This window comes from Typopeltis vanoorti, chromosome 15, assembly GCF_054136105.1.
Source record: "Typopeltis vanoorti isolate ZY-2024b chromosome 15, IOZ_Tvanoo_1.0, whole genome shotgun sequence".
NCBI classification, from domain to species: Eukaryota; Metazoa; Arthropoda; class Arachnida; order Uropygi; family Thelyphonidae; genus Typopeltis; species Typopeltis vanoorti.
Window position 1 is genome coordinate 54,461,355 of NC_143563.1, and position 22,009 is coordinate 54,483,363.

At 38.0% G+C, this 22,009-nt stretch overlaps 1 protein-coding gene across 3 annotated transcripts in view; it reads left to right on the forward strand.

Annotated features, from left to right (window-relative positions):
• Sec6 (Exocyst complex component Sec6) overlaps positions 1 to 22,009 on the forward strand; it is a 478,173-nt gene that overhangs the window by 283,725 nt on the left and 172,439 nt on the right. For all 3 annotated transcript variants that reach the window (XM_090405049.1, XM_090405048.1, XM_090405050.1), the window contains exon 14: positions 19,538 to 19,631. In XM_090405049.1, the coding sequence (XP_090261175.1) occupies positions 19,538 to 19,631 (94 nt within the window). The remainder of the gene's footprint in view (positions 1 to 19,537; positions 19,632 to 22,009) is intronic.

The window sequence follows — 22,009 nt, forward strand, 5'->3', positions numbered from 1 at the left end:
GAATAACACAAGCAAAAAAAACTTAGATAAATATCTACCTACATTTTACTGTACTTTTATTCTGTTAGCATTTTCAGGACTACTACATATATAAAAGTTACTTCATGTTACCACATCATTAAACAGTACTTAGGGCCTAGAGTATCTTGTATAAGTTTCATATTGATCTCTAGAGTAGAATTCCCTGGACTTCAGTGGATTTCATAAGCTAGAGATGATTCACATCGTAGAGTGGTCACAATACAGTAGATGTAGAATCAATACACACACACAAGTGTTTATAATTAATAAGGTTAAAAGCCTTTTTCAAATTTTTGTTAAGGAAACAGTCATCAGTTTAATTATGATCTCTTCTCATATGCCTCTTCCACCTTCCCAGATGTTTACTTGGGCTCCTTGTGATTGATTTTTTCTGATGTTGGAATAGATGTCCTGTTGAAAAGAGACTGCAGGAACATCAGTCCTACATCTGCTCTCTCTCTCTCTCCGCGTGTGTATATATACATACCGCAGATAGTTAACAGTGCCCACAGAATCTTCTGTTCCAGGACATGCCTTTTACTCAGAGGGCATTTCCAATTGATAATTTATTCAAAGAGTGCTGAAGTGTTTCTGTGTGAACCATACGAAGAGAGGAAGGTCTTGTTCTTAGTAATTGCAAACAGTTTTTGTATATGTACCATTTCACATCTCCTGTATGAAATTGTCTGTGACCACTCTAGTATGCCTCTTGTTTTTGCTTATGAAATATATTGTTATTCTTCCTTTTTGAATTGTCAATTACACTGAAGATCTATAAGTTTCAGATCAAATATCTGGTTATTTAGATTTAGTAGGAACTGTCTTATTTCTACATGTTCATATAGTCTATTGACAAGTACCTATTTTTTTTTTTAATCTTGCTCCCACCCATGAAAGTTTTTTTTTTTTTTTGTAAACCTCTAGTAAACTTGTACCATGGATGGGCTAAGGATTTTTTTTCTCTATTTGTTATATATATATATATATATATATATATTATTGCTAAGGTTATTGTTATTTTTTACATAGTCTGTAAATCCTGCTCTCGAGACCAAACATGGAACATTTTCAAGCCACTGCAGATCTCTGGTAAGCAGGACAGTAGTTTTACTCCGGATGATGAAGTCATCTTCCACCTAAAGATAATCACAAACACATTTCAGGATTGAACCTAGCATCCTGTTGGTTAGAGAGTAAGTATGTTAAACACTAATCAGCCAAACATGACCTTCATTCTTCTCAAGAAGACAGATCTAGAGGCTCTCTTCCTTATGTTATTTATGTTAAAGGTTTGTCTGAAAAGCTCTTCAGACTCCTGTGTCAAATCCTAAGCTTAGTTTCCTTCTAAGCCTTGCAAATTAGTTTCATTTCTGCAATTTTGAAATTTTTGCAGTTTTCTCAAACTACTGATTTTGCAGACAGTAATTTTGTTAAATTGTGATAGATTGTGATTTTAGGAACTCCAATCTTATCACGGTTTAACATACATAACCCAATGAAAAGGAAAATAAATACATGTGTTTGTCTCTAAGTATTATAATACAGCTTTGTAAATATGTTAAATGTTTCAAACTTAAGAAAAAAGGGTAGTTATCTAGTAATTCAACAAAAGACCACTCACTAGTTTGTGTAAATAACAGTGGAAATGTAAATGCTTAATATTTGTTAGAACCATAAATATTAAGAGTTGTTGAATGACTTGCACAAATTTCTAAAGGGGATGTAAATCCAAAGGTCACGAAGCAGTAATGCGAGAGAGCGGTTTGCCCCGGGCAATTTCGTACCAATGCCACACGAGAAGGGTAGCGGGGAAAGGTGGACGCTGTGACGTCGACCCACGTGAAAGTGCTAGGTGGACATCGCGGAGTGTGAGAATCGCCATGATAGAAGGCGAAATAAAAGGGTCAAGAACCCCCCAACACACAGGCCTTTTTTGTTCCTGATCTCTCTCGATGTCGTGAACTGGAGAAGGGTGGCAGCGCCTCCACTCCAGAGGTTTTGATAGAGGTATCGGCGGAAACTCGAGGTCCGTAGTCCTGTGGAGCGAGAATAGGCCCAGCCATCCCCCAGAAGGAAGGGTTACGCACTCGTTATGCAGAGATCGTAAAAGTTTACTGATAGCACGGAGAACCATGTGCATGCTTAAAGCCAGAGAGGAATCTATAGAAAATTCGATCAAGGAGAAACAGATTCCTGAAGATCAATTAATGTGGTGAACGTTCAAGATAGATCAGTAGAATTTATTAATTTTGTTAGCTATGGATGAAAGGATTTGTGCTGCGTTATGATTCAGAGGAAAGAACATTAATAGTATCATAAAGAACTGAACTATAGTGATCTTGAGATAAATACCATAAATTTACTGTTTCCTTACGGAATTGAATTATAATATGTGTTTAAAGAGTGTTATGATAAAATTCAGAGTGAAGAGTGATATAAATAATAAAATTGTAAAAGACATTGATGCTATCTAGAGAGGTTTGGTTGTGACTAGATTGGAATAATTATTGCATTGAATATCATACCTAGTTAGAGTGCTTGTTTGTTGATAAGATTGATATTGCTAATATAAAAATAATTAAGTTGAGTATCTGTATGTTGTTAGAGTGTTTTAATGTTAACCTAATTGTCAGGAACTCTCTTAGAATGAGAACTAAAATAACGTACTGTATATATATATATATATAATTATAGTGTTCAATAAACCTTACTTTTGAATCCAATTAAGACTGTCTGTAATTTGGAATCGATGCACCTCTTATAAAACTTAATACGAACCTAGGTGGGAAATTAGAAAGAAGAGATTTTGGCCATGTCTGCAAGGTCAAGGTATCACTTAAGTACAATCTAGAGATCGCCTCTTGATTGATATAGTTTATTTAATCTAAAAGCCCTAAGTGGTGCATCAATAAAAATAAATTTCTTAGTGCTTTATGAGAGGTTGATCTCAGATACTCTGATACTCCAGTAAGAGACAATTCCATTGTTATTCAGTGGTACCACGTGATACCTGAGAAAGAGTCTTACGAGTATTTGTATAATAGACTAAAAAGTACATTATTATTATTATTATTCAGGCCTCCGTGGAGTCAAAAGACTCTCGAGGGGAGGTCCCCCCCCCCTAAGAAACACAAAGTCTATCATACCACTCCTTGACCTCATTGACAGTTCAACTCTCACCACTCTATCAGGCAGTGCATTCCATGGTTTAACCACCCTCCATGCAAAGAAACCACTCCTCACCCTCTTGTTTACAGTTTCCTTTCGTAACTTCCAGGGATAGCCTCTTGTCATCACTCCTTCCCACTGTTCAACCAAGCGAAAGAATTCCCCAGTGTCAACCTTGTAACCACCTCTCAACAGTTTAAAAGTCTCAGGCATATCACCTCTCCTTCTTCTATCCACCAAACTCTGCAGTCCACATTCCCTCAGCTGATCCTCATAACTATCATTGTACAGTCCTGAAACCATCTTTGTTATCCACCTTTGTACCCTTTCCACAGTTAATTTATCCCCTTCAAATCTGGGGGACCAAACCTGAGAACAATAGTCCAAGTGTGGTCTGATCAGGGTCTTATACAATGGAATGATAACCTTCTTATCTCAGCAGGTCAGTGTCCTTCTCTTTATTGCAGCAATCCTCTGTGTTACCTTCACCACCTTTGCAATATGTCTTCTAAATTTCAGGTTTCTATCAATCATCAACCCCAGATCTCTTGTCTCCTACTTCCTCCAGTATAACTCCTCCCATAGAGTATGCAGTGTCCCATCTATGTTTCCCAAACCTCAAGACCTTACATTTTCCTGCATTAAACCAACACCTCCATTTGAATAATCTATCTAGCTTATTCAAATCCTCTTGCAAGGCTGCCACATCTGCACTATTACTAATAATCCTTCCCAGCTTCGCATCATCTGCAAACAACTGAATATCCCCTTGCAATCCACTGACAATGTCATTGATATAAAGGTTAAACAATATAGGTCCCTGTGGGACCCCACTTGTAACCCTCTGCTTCCTTGAAACTGCCCCACCATACACGACTCTGATACATATCGGACAGCCAGTCCTGAATCCAGTTGACCAATCTGACATCCAGACCCATGTGCTGCAACTTAAATATCAGCTTATCATGTGGCACCCTGTCGCTAAGAGCAAGAAAATGGCAGTGTATGCCTTTCCCTCATCTAATGCTCTTGTAACTTTATCATAAAAGGCTAGCATATTGCTAAAACAAGAGCACCCCTTCACAAATCCATGTTGACTCTCACAGATAACATTGCCCTCATCTGCTCAATGCTGTATACAGTCCTTCACTACTTTCTTCAAGATCTTACTAACTACTGATGACACACAAACTGGTCTATAATTAGACACTTTCAGTTTGCTACCGCCCTTATGCAATGGCACTATCTTACTCTCCTTCCATTCCATGGGCACCTTTCCAACAGCCAGACTTTCATTGAAAAGCCAGGTCAAAGGCACTGTCAGTTTCATAGCACATTCTCTCAAAACTCGTGGTGAAATTCCATCCAGTCCCACAGCTTTACTGACATCCCGAGTACTCAGTATTTGAAACACACTCTCCTCCTGTACCTCTAAACCTTGAACCTGCCCTATCCCTCTAGCATTAAAACTGACTCCTCCAGGATGAAATACTCCAATAAAGTGTTCATTGAACAATTCTACTATGTTCTCTGCATCAGTCACTCTATTCCCATTTTTATCCCACAATATTATTCTTCCACACAGTCATTTCTCCTCCTCCTTGCTACATATCTAAAAAATTCCCTAGGATTTTCTTTAGATCTTAGGGCTAATCTCCTCTCATATTCCAGAGTCTTCTTCCTTAACCATACTAGTCACTCTTCTGACCTGTGTCTTATACTCTTCATGCATCTTCTCTTCTCCTGTCTCCTTATATCTCTTCCACAGGCTCTTTTTCGCATGCAATTCCTGTTTAATATTGTTTGTCATCCACTTTACTCCAAATTGTGTCCTCTTGTTCACTCGTGATATACAACTTACCATTGCTGCTAACAAATATTCTTTCATAATTTCCCACGCACTAATGATATTCCGGCTTTCCAATTCCTCCCTCCATGAAACTCCCCCAAGTTTGACATCTTAGACTATTATTATAATCACCTGCTTTATAATTCCACATACGTTCCCGTCTCTTTGATACTCCTGCATGTCTATTCATTTTCCATGTCAAAACCATATGGTCACTCTCTCCAACTGGTGGTAGAGATGTCATAGTTATTATCAACTCTTCTGATGCTATAACCAAATCCAAAACTCTTGAACCTCTTGTTCCCTCCATTACATGTTGCCTAAGACATTTGTCCCTCAAGAATTCTAGAAATTCCATTCCCTTATTGCTACATGCATCTTCCTCTCCCCAGTTTATACTACTGTAGTTAAAATCTCCCATAACAATCATTCTTCTTGCACTTGCCAAACTCAACTGTCTAAACATTTCCTGGTCCCCACTGTCTGTACTACTGGGTCTGTAGCAACACTCCACTAAATATCCTGTCTTGCCCACCTCTACCTCACACCATATGCTTTCACAATCATTAGTGTCACTGCCTTCCAAAGTCTCCACTCTTAGAGGACATAGGTCGTCACTTATCATAAGCAGTACTCCACCACCACACTTTCCCTTCCTATCTTGCTGAAAAATGCTGTACCCAGCGACTTCTATTCCTGTTATTATATCCTCTTCTGTCAACCACGTCTCAGTGATGCCAATAATTTTTGGCCAGGCTAATGCTATCTGCACCACCAATTCCTCTCCCTTATTCCGGATACTCCTGGCATTAGTATATAGCATATAAATGCCGTTGTTTCTATACCCAGCATTATCCCCTCTAGACTCCACTGGGCTCAGTGTTACCTGATGTCGTCCCCCCCCCCCTTTCTCCCAAGTACCCATTTGCACAAGAGGCCACCCCCTGCTACCATCCTCCCTGGGACTCACTGACTTTTTCAGAACAGAATCTCTCCAGATGCCTACGTTCTTCCTCATTCAAATGTAAGTGGTCTCTTGCATACAATTCCTCTTCTCCTCAAACGCACTCCAAGCATCCACATATTCCAGTCCTCTCTTGTCACACATTCTAGCTATTATGTTATTCGATATTACCGCTCTTCTGCTCAGTTCGTCATTATCATACCTAGGCAACACACACACACACACTATCTTTCCTCTCTGTGTCTTCTTTCGTACCACCTCAAGCAAGAATCTCATATCTCTCGCTGCCCTATTTACACCACCACTCAAGTCATTTGTTCCCACCATCACAATCATCTCATCCACCCTTTCACCTCTCTTAACTGCCAAAGCCACCCTTTCTATCGCCTCCTATCTTGAACACCACGGATCACCGAGTCCCCATACATTATACCTCTTACCATTCCCTCTCTCCTATTGTTTCCATTTTCTCCTCTTCTAGCACTCCCATACCTCTCTCATTCCATTCTCTCCTCTTTTAGCACTGCCATACCTCTCTCTCATTCTGTCTCTCCTACTGTTTCCATTCTGTCCTCCTCTAGCACTCCCATGCCTCTCTCTCTCATTCCGTCTCTCCTACTGTTTCCATTCTCTCCTAGCATTCCCATACCTCTCTCTCATTCCATTCTCTCCTCCTCTAGCACTCCCCTTCCTCTCTATCATTCCATCTCTCCTGCTGTTTTCATTCTCTCCTCTTCTAGCATTCCATCTCTCCTACTGTTTCCATTCTCTCCTCTTCTAGCACTTTCATACTTCTCTCTCCTGTTTCCATTCTCTCTTCTTTTATCATTCACAAATTTCTCTCCTCTCCTATCATTCCCAAAACTCTCTCTCTCCCTTGTACTCCAATTTGCCTTGCATTTATCTCTTCCATTCTTCTAATCTCATCTTTCATACTTTCATACTTCTTCCAAGAGATTCCAACTCCTCTTTCAGCTCCTCTATCTCCCTCTGCAGGTCAGTCACTCTAAATCGAAATTCACTCTTCCAAACAAAACCATCTAAACTTTCACAGTCACTCACGCCTTCTACACTATCAATTATTATTTTCTCATTTACATTTTTTTCTTCATTCTCTCCTATCACACTTCTCATCTTCCTGTATCCATTTCCCGTTCCTGGAGCAACAAGGTTGGTTATTTGAGATATCTGCTGCATTTATTTCCTCCCACTGCCTGCACTTTAAACACACATGCACCCCATCCTCTCTCACAAGCCAGATATCCAATTCCAGAGACGCATACATGCCTCAAATGCTGCATGCCACAAACTCCCTTATTATATTGCTTATAATAGTTTTTAGGTTAGGTTACATGAGACATATATTAGAAGGAAGTCGACACAACAGTTTGCAGAATACATTGCTATTGAATCTCATGTTATGGACAGATTGAGCTATGTGTGTCCACACACGCAGACATAGCACTGATGAGCCGTAGAGCTTTGCTGTGTGTGGTTTGATATTAAAAAAATAAATAAAATAATAGTAGTAGTAATGATACTAGGTCAACTCGAGGTGAAGTGAACAGTTTTTGCATGCAGTAGCCTAATCATGAAGATATTTAAACTTTTGTTTGCTTACACATTTAAAATAAAGAAGAAACCAAGATTATAATTTCTCTTAAGCATAATCAAGTGAGAAAGTAGAGGTTGTGAGTCTGTTGCTGCAGTATTAATAAGGCAATCTGAGACAAAGAACTATGATTATGAATGAGTTGATACAAAGATTGTGCAGAAGGAATGATGTGCAGTTTGTGGATGTGTGGAGTGAGTTTGGTGAAAGGATGAATTTATATAAGGCAGGTGGCTTTCATTTGGTTGTAAAGTTCCTTTCAATTTCAACCGAAATAAATCCTATATGGATTAATGACTATAAAAGCTCCACATTTATCTCTTTATAACAAGTTCTTTTGCATATATTTCCTCATTGGAATTGTATTTTCTTCAGATATTATGCTTTTCTAAAGTTGATGACCTAGTTTGCAAAACTTCTTTTAATTTAGTTCCTCTCAATTTTCTTTGTATGAAGGAGCCTTTGAACTGAAGGTTCACATTTTTTCACATCTCAAAGATTCATTCAGTTTTGATGCTTTTCAAAAAAAATTTCTTATAAATTTTCATATACATTTTTTTTTTAGCATCTTGGAGAAGCAGAATCTAGGAGAAAGCGAGTACATGCTTGGGCCACTGCCATTTAATTTGTGTGTAAATGATATAGAAAATGAATTGAAGGGAAGTATTCAGTTGTTTGCTGAAGATGCAAAATTAGATAGCATAAATTGTTAATCAATCTGATATAGGAATGTTTCACTATAATATAAATAGGCTAACAGTATGGGCAGAAGATAATATATATAAGTTTAATGTATAATATTATGCATTTTGCGATGAAAACATTACATGATGTTCATCACGTTGATGAAATGTTACTCTAGGAAATTGATGAAGCTAGGGATTGAAGATGTTGAAAGTTTTTCCACTTGGTTATACTATAAATTAAAGATGCCAAGAAATTATATTCTTGGTTACATCCTTTATCCAAGTGTAAGCAAACAAAGTTTTCTGATGAAGTTACTTCATGACTGAGCTATTCGTATATAGAGGCTAATGACTTCCCATCAATTGCCTTGGTATCCCATAATGCAGTGCACATATCCTTACAGACATAATGCTATGCATTATGGGAAGGACCACTACCTAGACCGGTTTTGACCTTTATTGAGGTCTCATCAGTGGGAGCCAGATTTAGAAGTGATACCAATGTTGAAGTAATGCAGAATTCATAATTCCATAAAGCAAGGGATACCATGGCAGTTGATGTGAAGTGATTAGCCTCTATTTATTAGTAGCCAGTCATGAAGTGACTTCACATGCAAACTTTGTTTCTTATACTTGAATAAAGGATGATACCAAGAATATAATTTCTTGGCATCTTTAATTTATGGTGAAGCTAGGGATTTTGGGGTTTGGTAGATATAGAATTGAAGTTCTGAGGGCATACTGCTGAGATGGCCAAGGTAGCTCTTAAGATACTTGGTTATTGAAGAACATACTAACAGGTAGAGATGAAGTTATCATTCCTCTTGATAAGGCCACATCTGGACTGGATTACTGTGCTCAGGTCTGATCACCTGGATTTCTTGGGAATAGGGAAGTGATGAAGAGAATCTAAAGGTGAATGAAAAAATAGTGAGTGGTCTGTGGAATACATCCTTTAATGATAGATTGATGGGTGTTTGTGGGTTGCAAAGGTTGGTTAATAGAAGAAGAGGAAGAATATGATAGAAACATTTAAGTTACTAAAAGGGTTTTATAGGATTGATGGAGAGGAAATATTTCAACACTTGGTTAGAGAGTCAAAAACAAGAGGTTGTTGGAATTTGAGTAAGAGCATGGTTGGCAAGGATGAGGACTAGATTTTTCACTTGAAAAGTGGTGAATGAGTAGAATGCGTTACCAGTCTGTTGTGACTGCTTTGTGTTAGTCTTTTAGTTGAGAGGTAGAGTGTTATGTGTATACTTGGGTCTCCTGCAATAAGTCTGAAGACTCCATTGAGTCTGAAGACTTTATCACATTATTAAAAAATAATGCTATAAAAATTTTTATGTTTATTTTCAGTGAATACTATTTCATTTTCCACTGACAGTATTGCATATCACTCCCATTTACAAATGCTGTCACCCTTGCAGAAATGCTAGGATTCTCCTTCTGTTGTACTTTTCAAGTACAACAGAGGGAGAGAATATTAAATTCAAGTCAGTATTACAGACTTGAATTTAATATTAAGTGTTTCTGTAGAATATAGTCATTTAAAGTGTAACCCCTGAGTATATTCGTATGTGGCTTCTATTTAAGGTTTCTCTGAGTAGAATCTGTGGGCACTTTAAGTAAATATTGTTTCTCCTATATTGGAAAGAGTGAGGTAAATGATATTAGCTAAAAAAAAAGATATGGTGAATTTCTAGTGTAAAATCTTAACCATTTGGTTACTGTTTTTTTTACACTGATGTTTTTGAATTAACTTTTTGTGGATGGATTGCGATTGCTAAGAAAATTTCCTATTAAGCTGTCCCACATATAAAAGTAAGTAATGTCTGCATTTATATAATGCACTATCATCCACAAGACTACTAGGATTTAACTATGAAATTCACCTGGATCAGTTGCTACAATGTTCATTTCATGGGTGATTTCAATTATGGTAATATTGACTGGAAAGAGGAGAGGGCACATGGGAGGAAGGAATTGGATTTTATGCAGTTATTAAGGGACAACTATCTACGGCAACATGTATTGGAAAATACCAGGGGGCAGAGAGTGCTGGACCTAGTAATTGCAACTGAGAATGTGGCTGTAACGAACATGACCTTGTTGCCACCAATTGGTGAGAGTGACCATAAGGTCATGACTTGGGAGGTGGCTAAAGGAGTCAAATTTACAATTAAGACAGGGTATATGTGGAATTATCGGGCTGGTAAGTATGACAAGCTTAGGTGTGTGCTTGGCTCAATGCCATGGCATGTAAAACTGCAAGGGCTGGATGTTGATGGTGCATGGGAGGTGGTCAAGAACTGTTTGCAGGAGGCAATGGTTGACTGTATACCAAGAGTCCGAATAATAAATCAGGTAGGAGTTAAATGGATAAATAACACTATTAAGCTTGAGCTGCAAAAAAAGAAACAATTGTGGAGGGAATTTAAGGAGAAGGGTGACCATCAGGTGCATGAACAGTATAAAGCTCAGGCCAGGATGGTAACAAGGGTGGTAAGAAAAGCAAAAGCAGATTACGAAAGGAAATTGGCCATGCAGTCTAAAGAGAATCCCAAACAGTTTTTTCAATATGTTGCAAGTAAAAGGAAAAATGCTCATGGTAGAATGATCTTAAAAAATGCTGAGGGTAGGGAGGTAACTGAATCAGTCGATGTTGTGGAATTACTGAGCGAGCACTTTGCAAGAGTATATCATCCAGGTGGTGGCTTTGCGGAAATGGAGGAACCAACAGCTTATACTGGAATTGTGATGAATGAGGTAGAGGTAACTAGTCTGTTACAGAACCTCAATGTCAATACATCTGTGGGATTGGATGGTATACCAGCTCGTGTCGTACGTGAAGCGGCAAAAGAATTGTCAGTGCCCTTGACCATTATGTTTAATTTGAGCCTCAGGACTGGGTCAGTCCCAAGGGGGTGGAAAGAGGGGAAAATAGTTCCACTGCACAAAGGTGGTTCCAAGGCTGCTGTTGAAAATTACCGGCCAATCAGCATAACAGGAATCATTATCAAGGTCTTAGAGAAAATAGTCAAGAGGAAAATACAAGATTGGATAGAAGAAAATGGGATACTGTATCGGGGACAGCATGGTTTTGTGAAGGGTAGGTCATGCCTCAGTAACTTGCTCACGTATTATAACACAGTGACGGCTGAACTGGATAAGGGTAATGGGTTTACAGTGATTCTGCTGGACCTTGCTAAGGCCTTTGACAGGATACCACATGGAATTCTAATCAGTAAATTGCAGCATATGGGAATGGACATAGGGTTGGTGAGATGGATAGGAGGGTGGTTGACAGAGAGATATCAGAGAGTGGTTTACTCAGGAGTAGAGTCCACAAGACGGCCTGTGACTAGTGGTGTACCACAAGGATCTGTTCTTGGACCACTGCTGTTTAATTTGTTCATAAATGATATAGGAAAGGATCTGAGAGGAACAGTTCATTTGTTTGCGGATGATGCAAAGTTGGGTAGGGCAATAGTGAATGCAGATGACGTCAAAATTTTGCAGGATGATTTGGATAGATTGGAGGTCTGGGCTACGGAGAATGGATGTCAATTTAATGTGGCAAAATGTAAGGTTATGCATTTTGGGGTGAAAAGATGGGAGGCAGTTTACTGCATTGGTGGAACCGTGCTCCAGGAAATTGATGAGGCACGAGATTTAGGAGTGTTGGTGGATAAGGAATTGAAATTTAGGGGACACATTGCAAAAGTGGCCAAATCAGCTCATCAAATCACTTGGTTGCTGAAGAATACGTTGACAAGCAGAGACAAGCAGGTTATTGTTCCTCTGTATCGAGCCTTGATAAGACCTCATCTCGACTACTGTGCTCAGATTTGGTCACCTAGGTTTCTTCTTGATGGGGAGGAGGTGGAGAGGATCCAGAGGCGAGTGACCAAGATGATAGCAGGTCTGTGGAATGAACCGTATGAGAACAGGTTGAGGATTTGTGGGTTGCAAAAATTGGTTGATAGGCGGAGGAGGGGAGATATGATTGAGACATTCAAATTACTGAAGGGTTTCTATAAAATTAATTCAGAAGATATTTTTGAGAACAGGGCTGGTTGTGGGAGGACTAGGGGACATCCATGGAAACTGGGCAAAAGTGTGGTTAGTAAAGGTGTTAGAGCTGGGTTCTTTACTTTTAGAGTAGTGAATGAGTGGAATGCGCTCCCTGAGTCTGTGGTGGATGCTGTGACAGTGAATGAGTTTAAGGCGAGGTATGATAGATACTGTATGAATGTCGAATAGTTGTGATGAAAATGATTTGGGGCCTCCCTCGATGAGTCTAATGACTCCCTGGAGTTGCCCGTAATAATAATAATAATTTCGACAGTATATTCCTTGTTAGTTAGGCAAGTTAGTGAAGTGTTTCTGTAAGTGTTTAAATAACTGAAATCTTATTTTTCAAGTGTGTTATTTCTTCTCGTGTTTTTAGATATGTTGTGATGTAGTATGGCAGCATTTTTCATCTGATGAGTGTATTCAGTGCATATTTTCCATGTCTGATTGTCCCTAGTTGATGATAGCAAAAGTAAGAAACTTTATAGACTCTTCAAACAGAGTGGGCAAGGTTAAAAATACATTGTGTTTATTAAAAAATGAGATTAAACATTTTATAAAACCAATTTTATACCAACCAACACTACTGGCAACACATTATGTATCAAATTCGGTACAGTAAAATTGCCATATACATCATAGTAGATTTAAAAAAGAAATTCATATCAAAGAATGTATATCAAGAATGGTAAGATAAAAATGTTGGAAGTTTTTTCCCACTTGGTTAGACTATAATAAATTTAGTTTAATCCTTTATACAAGTGTAAGCAAACAAAGTTTTCCCCTGATGTATCTTCAGGACTGGGGCAACTCGTGGTAAAGGTGGACCAAGCTCTCATCACTCCTTATCTTAGTATCTCCCATAATGCAAAGTACATCTCCTTGCAGACATGTATAATGCTATGCATTAAGGGAAGGGCCACTAACCAGACCAGTTTGACCTTTATTGAGTGTTCAAGTACAGGCCAAACTCCAAAAACTCAGTGTTGTTATCTTCAGTAATGTGCTCACCCTGCCACTGAGAAGAACTCTCAGCGTTGGCTCTACCCCATGGCAGGCTCACCCCACCACTGAGCAGAGCCACTCATTTGCTCATATGTCATCTGAGGTAACAGCAACAGCCGAGCCTCAGTTAAAACTTCATGGGCTACAGCATTGCCATTCATCACCCAAGCTTCCAATCAGTTTCGACCTTTATTGAGGTCTCGTCAGTGGGAGCCAGACTCAGAGGTGGTCGAAGCAATGGAGAAGTCATATTTACCTATACGAGTTGCCAAAAGGTGTCTCACCTTATTATTAATTTACTCTAGATTTAGAGAAAGATGTTGAAAGTTTTTTCCACTTGGTTAGACTATAATAAATTTAGTTTAATCCTTTATCCAAGTGTAATTGGGGGGCGCTAGTGGGTCAAGCGCTACAAACGTCTTTTGAAGAGCTCCTGATTCAGATAAGTTTTACTAGGAATAATTAAGTATATATGAATTGTTTAAGTAAGAGCGGCTGTAAACGTTGTACGCTACCGATATTATTAGTGTGGGGTTTTTTTTCTTGCTTAAACTAAATACGAAAATGTTAATATTAGACCTAGTAACCTGCAGAGAAAAAAAAAAAAAAAAAATGGCGGCGGCATTGTCATTCCATGATTTTAATTTGGATTTCAGTCGGTTCGTTAAGTGTGAGGTCTGTTATATGTATTCCTTCGACTACATAAATGATTTGTGGATGTTTAGTGCGGATGGAAGAAGGGTGTGTGCGAAATGTGACCTGAACGAGGAATTGATGAATGCGAATATGAAGTTGATGACAGAAAGTGCTAGTACCGATAGTGTCGCGAGTGCACGTTTGAAAGAGACGGATGGCGGGAAAGACAGGCGAAAAAATGTTAAAAAATCAGGAAAAAAGAAAAAGAGCGATTTGACAACCGTAACGGATGTTAAAAGGGACGAAAGTAAGGCGGAAAGAAACGAAATTGAGAGAACGAATGAAAGTAGAAATGGCGTGGTGCAGAAATCGCAAGTAAAAAAAATCGAAAGAATGAATGATAGCGAAAAAAGAATGACTGATGGCGAAAGTTGGACGCATGTTGGAACGAAAGTACTGAACCAAAGAAAGATGAATGACAGTAAAAGTGAGAAGAATGATAGCGAAAGTTGGACGCATGTTAGTCCGAAAGTACGGAAACAAAGAAAGATATGTGAGAGTGAGAAGAATGATAGTGAAAGTTGGACGTATGTTGGACTGAAAGTACGGAAACAAAGAAGGATGAATGAGAGGGAAAGTGAGAAGAGGGGGTCGAGAGTTAGAAAGTTAGAAAGATTTAATGATAGAGCGCATGTGTCGCGAGGTTCAGAAGGTGAATTGGATTGGATGAAGCAAGAAATGAAATGGATGCGGAATGAAATTGAGAGAATTCAGGTCAAAACTATTAAAATAAATCATGATGGCATGAAAGAGATAACAAAAGATGAGCGAGTGGCGTTGTATGGCGACTCCATTATTAAAGGTGTGCTAGAGGATAAAATGCACAAGGTATGTTTTCCAGGCGGTAAAATGAGTAGAGTGATTGAGGCATTGAATATGAGGCTGGAACGAGCAAAAGAGTTAATTGTATTAATTGGTACGAATGATTTGAGAGAGAACAAAGAGCATGTCAAAATGAATGTCAGGAGACTGCTTGGAAAGATAAAGGAGAATAGTGTGACAGGAAGGGTAGTCAGTGTGTTGCCTAGGTATGATTGTGGTGAAATGAGGCGGAGAGCAAGGATTATGAATGATATTCTGGCTGAAATGTGTGAGGAGATGGGATTACAGTTTGTTAATGTGTGGAATGAGTTTGAGGAATGAAGTGAGCTGTATGGGAGCGATGGACTGCATTTGAGTGGTTATGGTGCGAGTCGCTTGCAGAGCCTGCTGCTGGAAGGTAGAGAAGTGAATAGAGAGAATGAATCAGATCGAGAGGGGAGTGATGTGGAAGAGCAGGAGAGTAAGACAGGAGAGATTGAAGGAGTGGAAATGAATGTGGAAGTGAGTGGTATGAGTATAGAAAATGAGAGAATGGGTGTGCAAGAGGAGCAGGGAAACGGCGAGGCTCAGGGTGGACAGGGATACACAGCGTGAGAAAGGTGGATGCTCCAAGAGAAGGTGAGAGAATGTTTAGGCAGGAAAGTAATGGGATGATCAGGGATCAAAAGGAAACAGATGGAATTGCAAAGGGTTCTAAAATGAAGAACAGAAAGGGAAATGGCCCCAGTCCAGCATGGAGAGATCACATCGAGTGAGTGGTATCAGTGGAACTAGCTGTAGATCCAGAAATGAGTTGTTGTGTTTGTATACCAATGCTAGAAGTATAAGAAACAAGGCAGATGAAATGGTTGCACTAATTGCGTCTGTGCACCCAGAGATTGTCGGAATAAGTGAGACATGGTTAGATGAGGATGACATCCTGACAGGAATAGAGATGGAAAGGTATGATGTGTTTCGTGAGGATAGAAGGGGTAAAAAGGGAGGGGGAGTGCTATTGATGATAGAGAAAGAGTTATGTCCATACAAGGTAGAGATGCAAGAGGGAAATGGGGCCAGTGGTTTTGAGGCAGTATGGTGTGAGATAGAGGTGAATAGAATCAAATACTTGGTGGGATGTTGTTATAGACCTGGTAATGTGGATGGTGGTGATAGTGAAATGTATAGTCAAATAAGCCAAGCAAATAAGAAAAGGGTGATCATTATGGGTGATTTTAATTATGGCAATATAGACTGGAATGAAGAGATAGCAACTGGAAGTAAAGAAAATGAGTTTCTTGAGTTTTTGAGGGATAACTACCTCAGACAGTATGTAACAGAGGGCACAAGAGGATTAAGGGTCTTGGATTTGGTCATCTCATCGGAGGATGTAATTATCAATGAGGTATCAAATCATCCACCAATTGGTGAAAGTGACCATGAGGTGATTACTTGGGTGGTTGCCAGCAGTGCAAGGACCCCAGTGAAAAAAGGGTATATGTGGAACTACAAGGGGGGTGATTATGAAGAGCTCAGAAGACAGCTTGCAGGTGTAGCATGGAATGAGGAGTTAGCTGGAAAAGAGATCAATGCAGCTTGGAGGATTTTCAAAAAATATTTAGTGGATGCAACGTCTAAATGTATACCACGGGTGAGAAGGTTAAATAAGTTAGGTGTGAGATGGATGAATAAAGAGATTAAGCATGCAATACAGAGAAAAAGGGCATTGTGGAGGCAGCATAAGAGAAGTGGAAGTAACCAATTTCATGAGTTCTACAAAGACCAGGCAAGGAGAGTGACTTGGTTGGTGAGAGTAGCTAAAGAGAGGTATGAACAGCAGTTAGCTAATGAAGCTAAAAAGAATCCTAGGGAGTTCTTTCGATATATAGCCAGCAAAAGAAAGAATGATTATGGAAGGATGACATTGATTGGAGGAAATGGTATAAAGACAGCTGTTGCAGAATGTGTGGTGGAGATACTTAATGAACAGTTCATAAAGATCTTTCAATCTTGTGAATGTGACTTCATGGAGAGATTAAGAGCAGTTGATGATGGGGAGGAGAGACTGACTGTAAGTGAGGAAGAGGTGTTTGGGGAGTTGAGTAAACTAGATGTAAATAAGGCTGTGGGACTTGATAATATATCACCGCGTATTCTGAAGGAATGTGCCAGAGAGTTGACACCTGCCTTGACATATTTTTTTAATACGAGTCTTGCACTTGGTCAAATCCCTAAAGAGTGGAAGGAGGGCAAGATTGTGCCACTTCATAAAGGAGGTGATCGAACTCAAGCATCAAACTATAGGCCTAGCTGTGTGTCAGGTGTTGTGGTTAAGTTGTTGGAGAAGCTTGTGAGAACTAGGATCCAGAGTTGGGTTGACAACAATGGTATAATCTTTGATGGACAGCATGGATTTGCTAAAGGGAGGTCGTGTTTTAGTAATCTACTTACTTATTACAATAAAGCGACTGCTTCCTTGGACAGAGGAGAAGGATACACAGTAATATATTTGGATTTTGCAAAAGCTTTTGATAGAGTACCTCATAAGTTGACAGTCAAACTAGAGCAGATGGGGTTGGATATTAGATTAGTGCATTAGATTGGAGATTGGCTATCTGATAGGTATCAACAAGTTGTGCATAGGGGTGCGATATCCAGGAAAAGGAAAGTCACTAGTGGAGTGCCTCGGGTGTCTGTTTTAGGGCCATTAGTATTTAACTTGTATATTAATGATATTGGCAAAGATTTGGATGGAGATATTCAGTTGTTTGCAGATGATGCAAAGTTGGGACGAACCATAAAGAGTAATGAAGATGTTGAGGCCTTGCAAGAAGACTTGAATAAATTGAGTGATTGGGCAAGCAAATGGGGATGTGAGTTCAATGTTGCAAAATGTAAGGTTTTAAAATTTGGAAAACAAAGATGGGATGCAGAATTTATGCTTGGTAAGAATATATTGTTGGAAGTAGAGGAAATAAGGGATCTGGGAGTGATGGTGGATAAGGATCTAAAATTTAGGGGACACATCGCCAAAATTGTGAAGACAACACAAAGACTTCTGGGAATGATGAGGAGGACACTGAAGTAGGTAGATTCTTGTTCCATTGTATAAGGCTTTGATTAGGCCACACATGGACTATTGTGCCCAGATTTGGTCACCTGGTTTTCAGAAGGATGAAGAGATGTTGGAAAGGGTCCAAAGGCGACTGACTAAGGTAGTTTCTGACCTCTGGAATGTCGAGTATGAGGAAAGATTGAAAAGATGTAATTTGCAGAGTCTAGTGGAGAGAAGGAAGAGGGGAGATATGATAGAGACCTACAAGTTGGTAAGGGGTTGTTATAGGATCAATGGTGGAGAAGTTCTACAGAGAATAGTGGGAGATCAGGGGAGAACCAGAGGTCATGCCTGGAAACTGTATAAAGAGGGTGTGAGTAGGGGAGTGAGAGGCAGGTTTTTTTCGTGCAGAGTTGTGAATGATTGGAATGCCTTGCCTGAGAGTGTGGTGTCTGCAAGGAGTTTGAATGTGTTTAAGACCCGGTATGATGAGATGTGTGTGAGATAAAAGGACCTCCTAGATGAGTCTTTGACTCCATGAGGTCTTGTTTAATAATAATAATAATAATAATAGTAAGCAAACAAAGTTTGTGCCTGACTTCCAAGAATGCTAAGAATTAAAAAGAACAAAAAAAAAAAAAAAAAAAAAAAACAGACAAATTGGGTCTGGCTTATACTACAAAGGAAAAGATAGTTTGGGAACTAACAGGAATACTATATGTTGAATGTAATAGTTGTACTTGTTTCTTTAAGAAACCTCCAGAATGAGATGATTTCTACATAGTGCAATAACAATAAAGATCTCATCCTAAACTACCACATTAGACTTGAAATCTATGGAACTATAGTAGATGTTACACAGTGCAGATAAATACTGAAGTATATGTGGGACATTATGCTCACACTATATGTATTAACAGTTTAATGATTCTATTATTGCCACTTTGTGTTTTAAAAATCATTCTGATACTAATGTTTTCGAATTGAAAAGAGCAGTAGTAGTAGTACTTGAATGAACAAATAATCTTTACTTTCAAGGATGTATTCCGATTATACCAGAATTATTGCAAAAATCACAGAAGCTTGATGTTATTAAAACAAGAGAAGCTTCTTTTCCTTCGATCTGTAATATGGATTATATATAAATATGAAGTAAATATAGATTCATTAAACTCACCATGATCCTCCTCTTACTTAACCACCCTATAGAAGGAATCCACCCAAGACTCAGTCTTGACTATTTACACATCCTGTTCACTTCCTAAGTCTGACAGACAGAATATTTCATTAAACTAGTGTGTGATTTTCATTGTGCGGCATCTTTCATGAACCTACAAGATGAGTTCTGACTAGCAGGTAAGCCTACTTTACACTCCCTTTAGACATGTAAATAAAATCCTAATTTCTGATTATTTATATACATATAGATAGTCTGAAATTAGGATTTTATTTACATTTCTCAAATTAATGCAAACTATATAATCATTTATATGTATTCATTTGTTTAAATTCATTTTAGAAATACTTATGAGCTTTTATTATTAGAAAATCATTTCTTATTTCTTTTTTGTTTTGAAAGTTATGAAATGCATTTTCTCCCTTCCAGTTACAAGTTGCTAAAACTGTAAATCAAGACTTGGTGAAACGAGAATTTGCTCTTAGTTTGGAACAATGTGTAGTACTGTATTCACAGTACAGAGGTAAGAAATATATTAAAAATTGAAAGCATAAATATTAAAATTAATTTAAAATTAAAAATCAAAAGCACAAATAGTATGTTGTAATTTATATATATATATATATATATATATATCAGTGACATCATATGTCTATTTAGGTTTTTGGGTGTGCTTTCATGTAGCATATGCAACCTGCACTACAAAATTCATGTCAGTTTGACCATATGATTGCATTTTTATGAAAGTATGACAGTTTTAAGAGTGCATAGTAGCACTCATCTTAATTGGTCCAATGCAATTAATTGTAGGATAACTTTGAATGCTTTAATTTATCAATTAATATAATTTTAAATATGAAAAGCATAAAGGTCAAATGAACAATAGCTATGCTTCACGCCCACCATTTATGTGAGAAGCACTTTACACTTCGTGGTGAGATTAGATTATCATTGGCAAATACTAGTGAGACATGGATAATTTGAATTTTGATACAGTTTTTAAATGCAGCCATATAATATGCACAGAAATCGGAAATCACTTGGGAAATTATTATTTTTCCAGATTGAACCAAAGAAAGGCTGAAATAACTAATTTTCTTACTTATTTATACACAAGTTCCAATCTCCTTCGACTATAATCATACAGTCCGCAAAAGCTCTGGCAGAAAACGGGATATTCCGTAGATTGTCAACATTGTTTCCCATTGTAAATATTGATGATGAATGAATTGAGATGACACACGTTTTGCATATTCCTGCAGTTCAACCGTCTCCAGTGAGGTAGAGTACTCAGTCTGTTGTAGATTCACTTAACTTTATATAGTCTCACAAAAATCCACAGGATTTGATTGGGTGGCCATTGAGGCCATGCAGTTCATTCACCTTATCCAATGCATTTTTTTCAGGAAACCTTTGATTAAATACCTTGCTCATGACCAAAGTGTAATGCATCGGCCTCATGAGAGGCCTTGTATCAAGGGAATGTCATTATGTACTTAATGGAAGATGTTTTATACCAGATTTTGCAAAAAAAGTACTGTACGAAAGTCATGTAGCAGATTTGGTAAAATATATGGAAAATTATGAGAGAGAGGGAAGATATGATCTTTTATAAGTAAAAGCAAGAAGTATGAATCAAAAGAGAAAGGGAATTCATGCTAGAGGTATAGAAAATGAGAATGGAGGAATTATAACTGAAGAAGATGAAATCCTAGGGAGATGGAAAGAATACATTGCAGATCTATACGACAAAGAAAATAGACCAAATGAGTTGCCTTTAGAAGATATAAAGAAGGTAAATGAAGATGATTTAGGTCCAGAGAGTTTGAAGACAGAAGTAGAGATGGCCATTAGAGAACTAAAATGTGGAAAGGCAGAAGGAATAGATGATATACCTGAAACAACTTCAAAAGAAATAACTAAACTAATAAATTTAATTTATAACAAAGGAGAATTACCAAAAGATTTTATGACCTTAATATTTATACTTATACCAAAGAAAAGTAATGCAGTGAAATGCAAGGATTTTAGAAAAATAAGCCTCATTTCCTATACATCAAAAGTAGTTATGAGAATCCTAACACAGAGGATTGCATCTAAGGTGGAGGAATTTCTTGGAGAAGATCAGTTTGATTTCAGGAAGGGTAAGGGAACAAGAGAAACGATTGGATTGCTAAGAATAATAAGTGGAAGAAGTTTAGAAGTGAATAAAGAAGTTAATATCTGTTATATTAACTTCTTTATGGGATAAGATGATGGAAGTAATGGAAAAGATTGGTATAGATTGGAAAGATAGAAGACTAATTATTTTACTATATATGGGACAAACTGCTATGGTAAGAGAGAGATATATGGTACAACAGACCAGGTACCATTGGATGAGGAGTAAGACAAGGCTGTTCTTTGTCACCAATTTTGCTCAACATGTATTCTGAAGCAATGTTAAAAGAAGCATTGGAGAATGCAGAAGAAGGAATAAAGATAGGAGGTAGACAGATATTTGCAATACGAAATGCAGATGACAAGGCATTATTATCAAACACTGAGGAAGAATTACAGCATCTGCTGAACAGATTACTGGAATCCTGTATCAACTATGGAATGAAAATTAACATAAGCAAAACAGAAATAATGAAAATAACAAGGAAAGAGACAACTATGGATGTAAGAATAAATGGAGAAAAATTTAATCAAGTAAGGACATTTAAATATCTAGGAAGTGTGATTAGCAGCGATGGAAGATGTACAAGTGACATAAAAGCAAGAATAGCGATGGGAAGAGATGCCTTTAATAGAAAATGGAATTTATTCAGAAGTAAAATGGATAGAAATTTAAAGAAAAGGCTAATAAAATGTTATGTGTGGAGTGTTTGTCTTATATGCAGCTGAAACTTGAACATT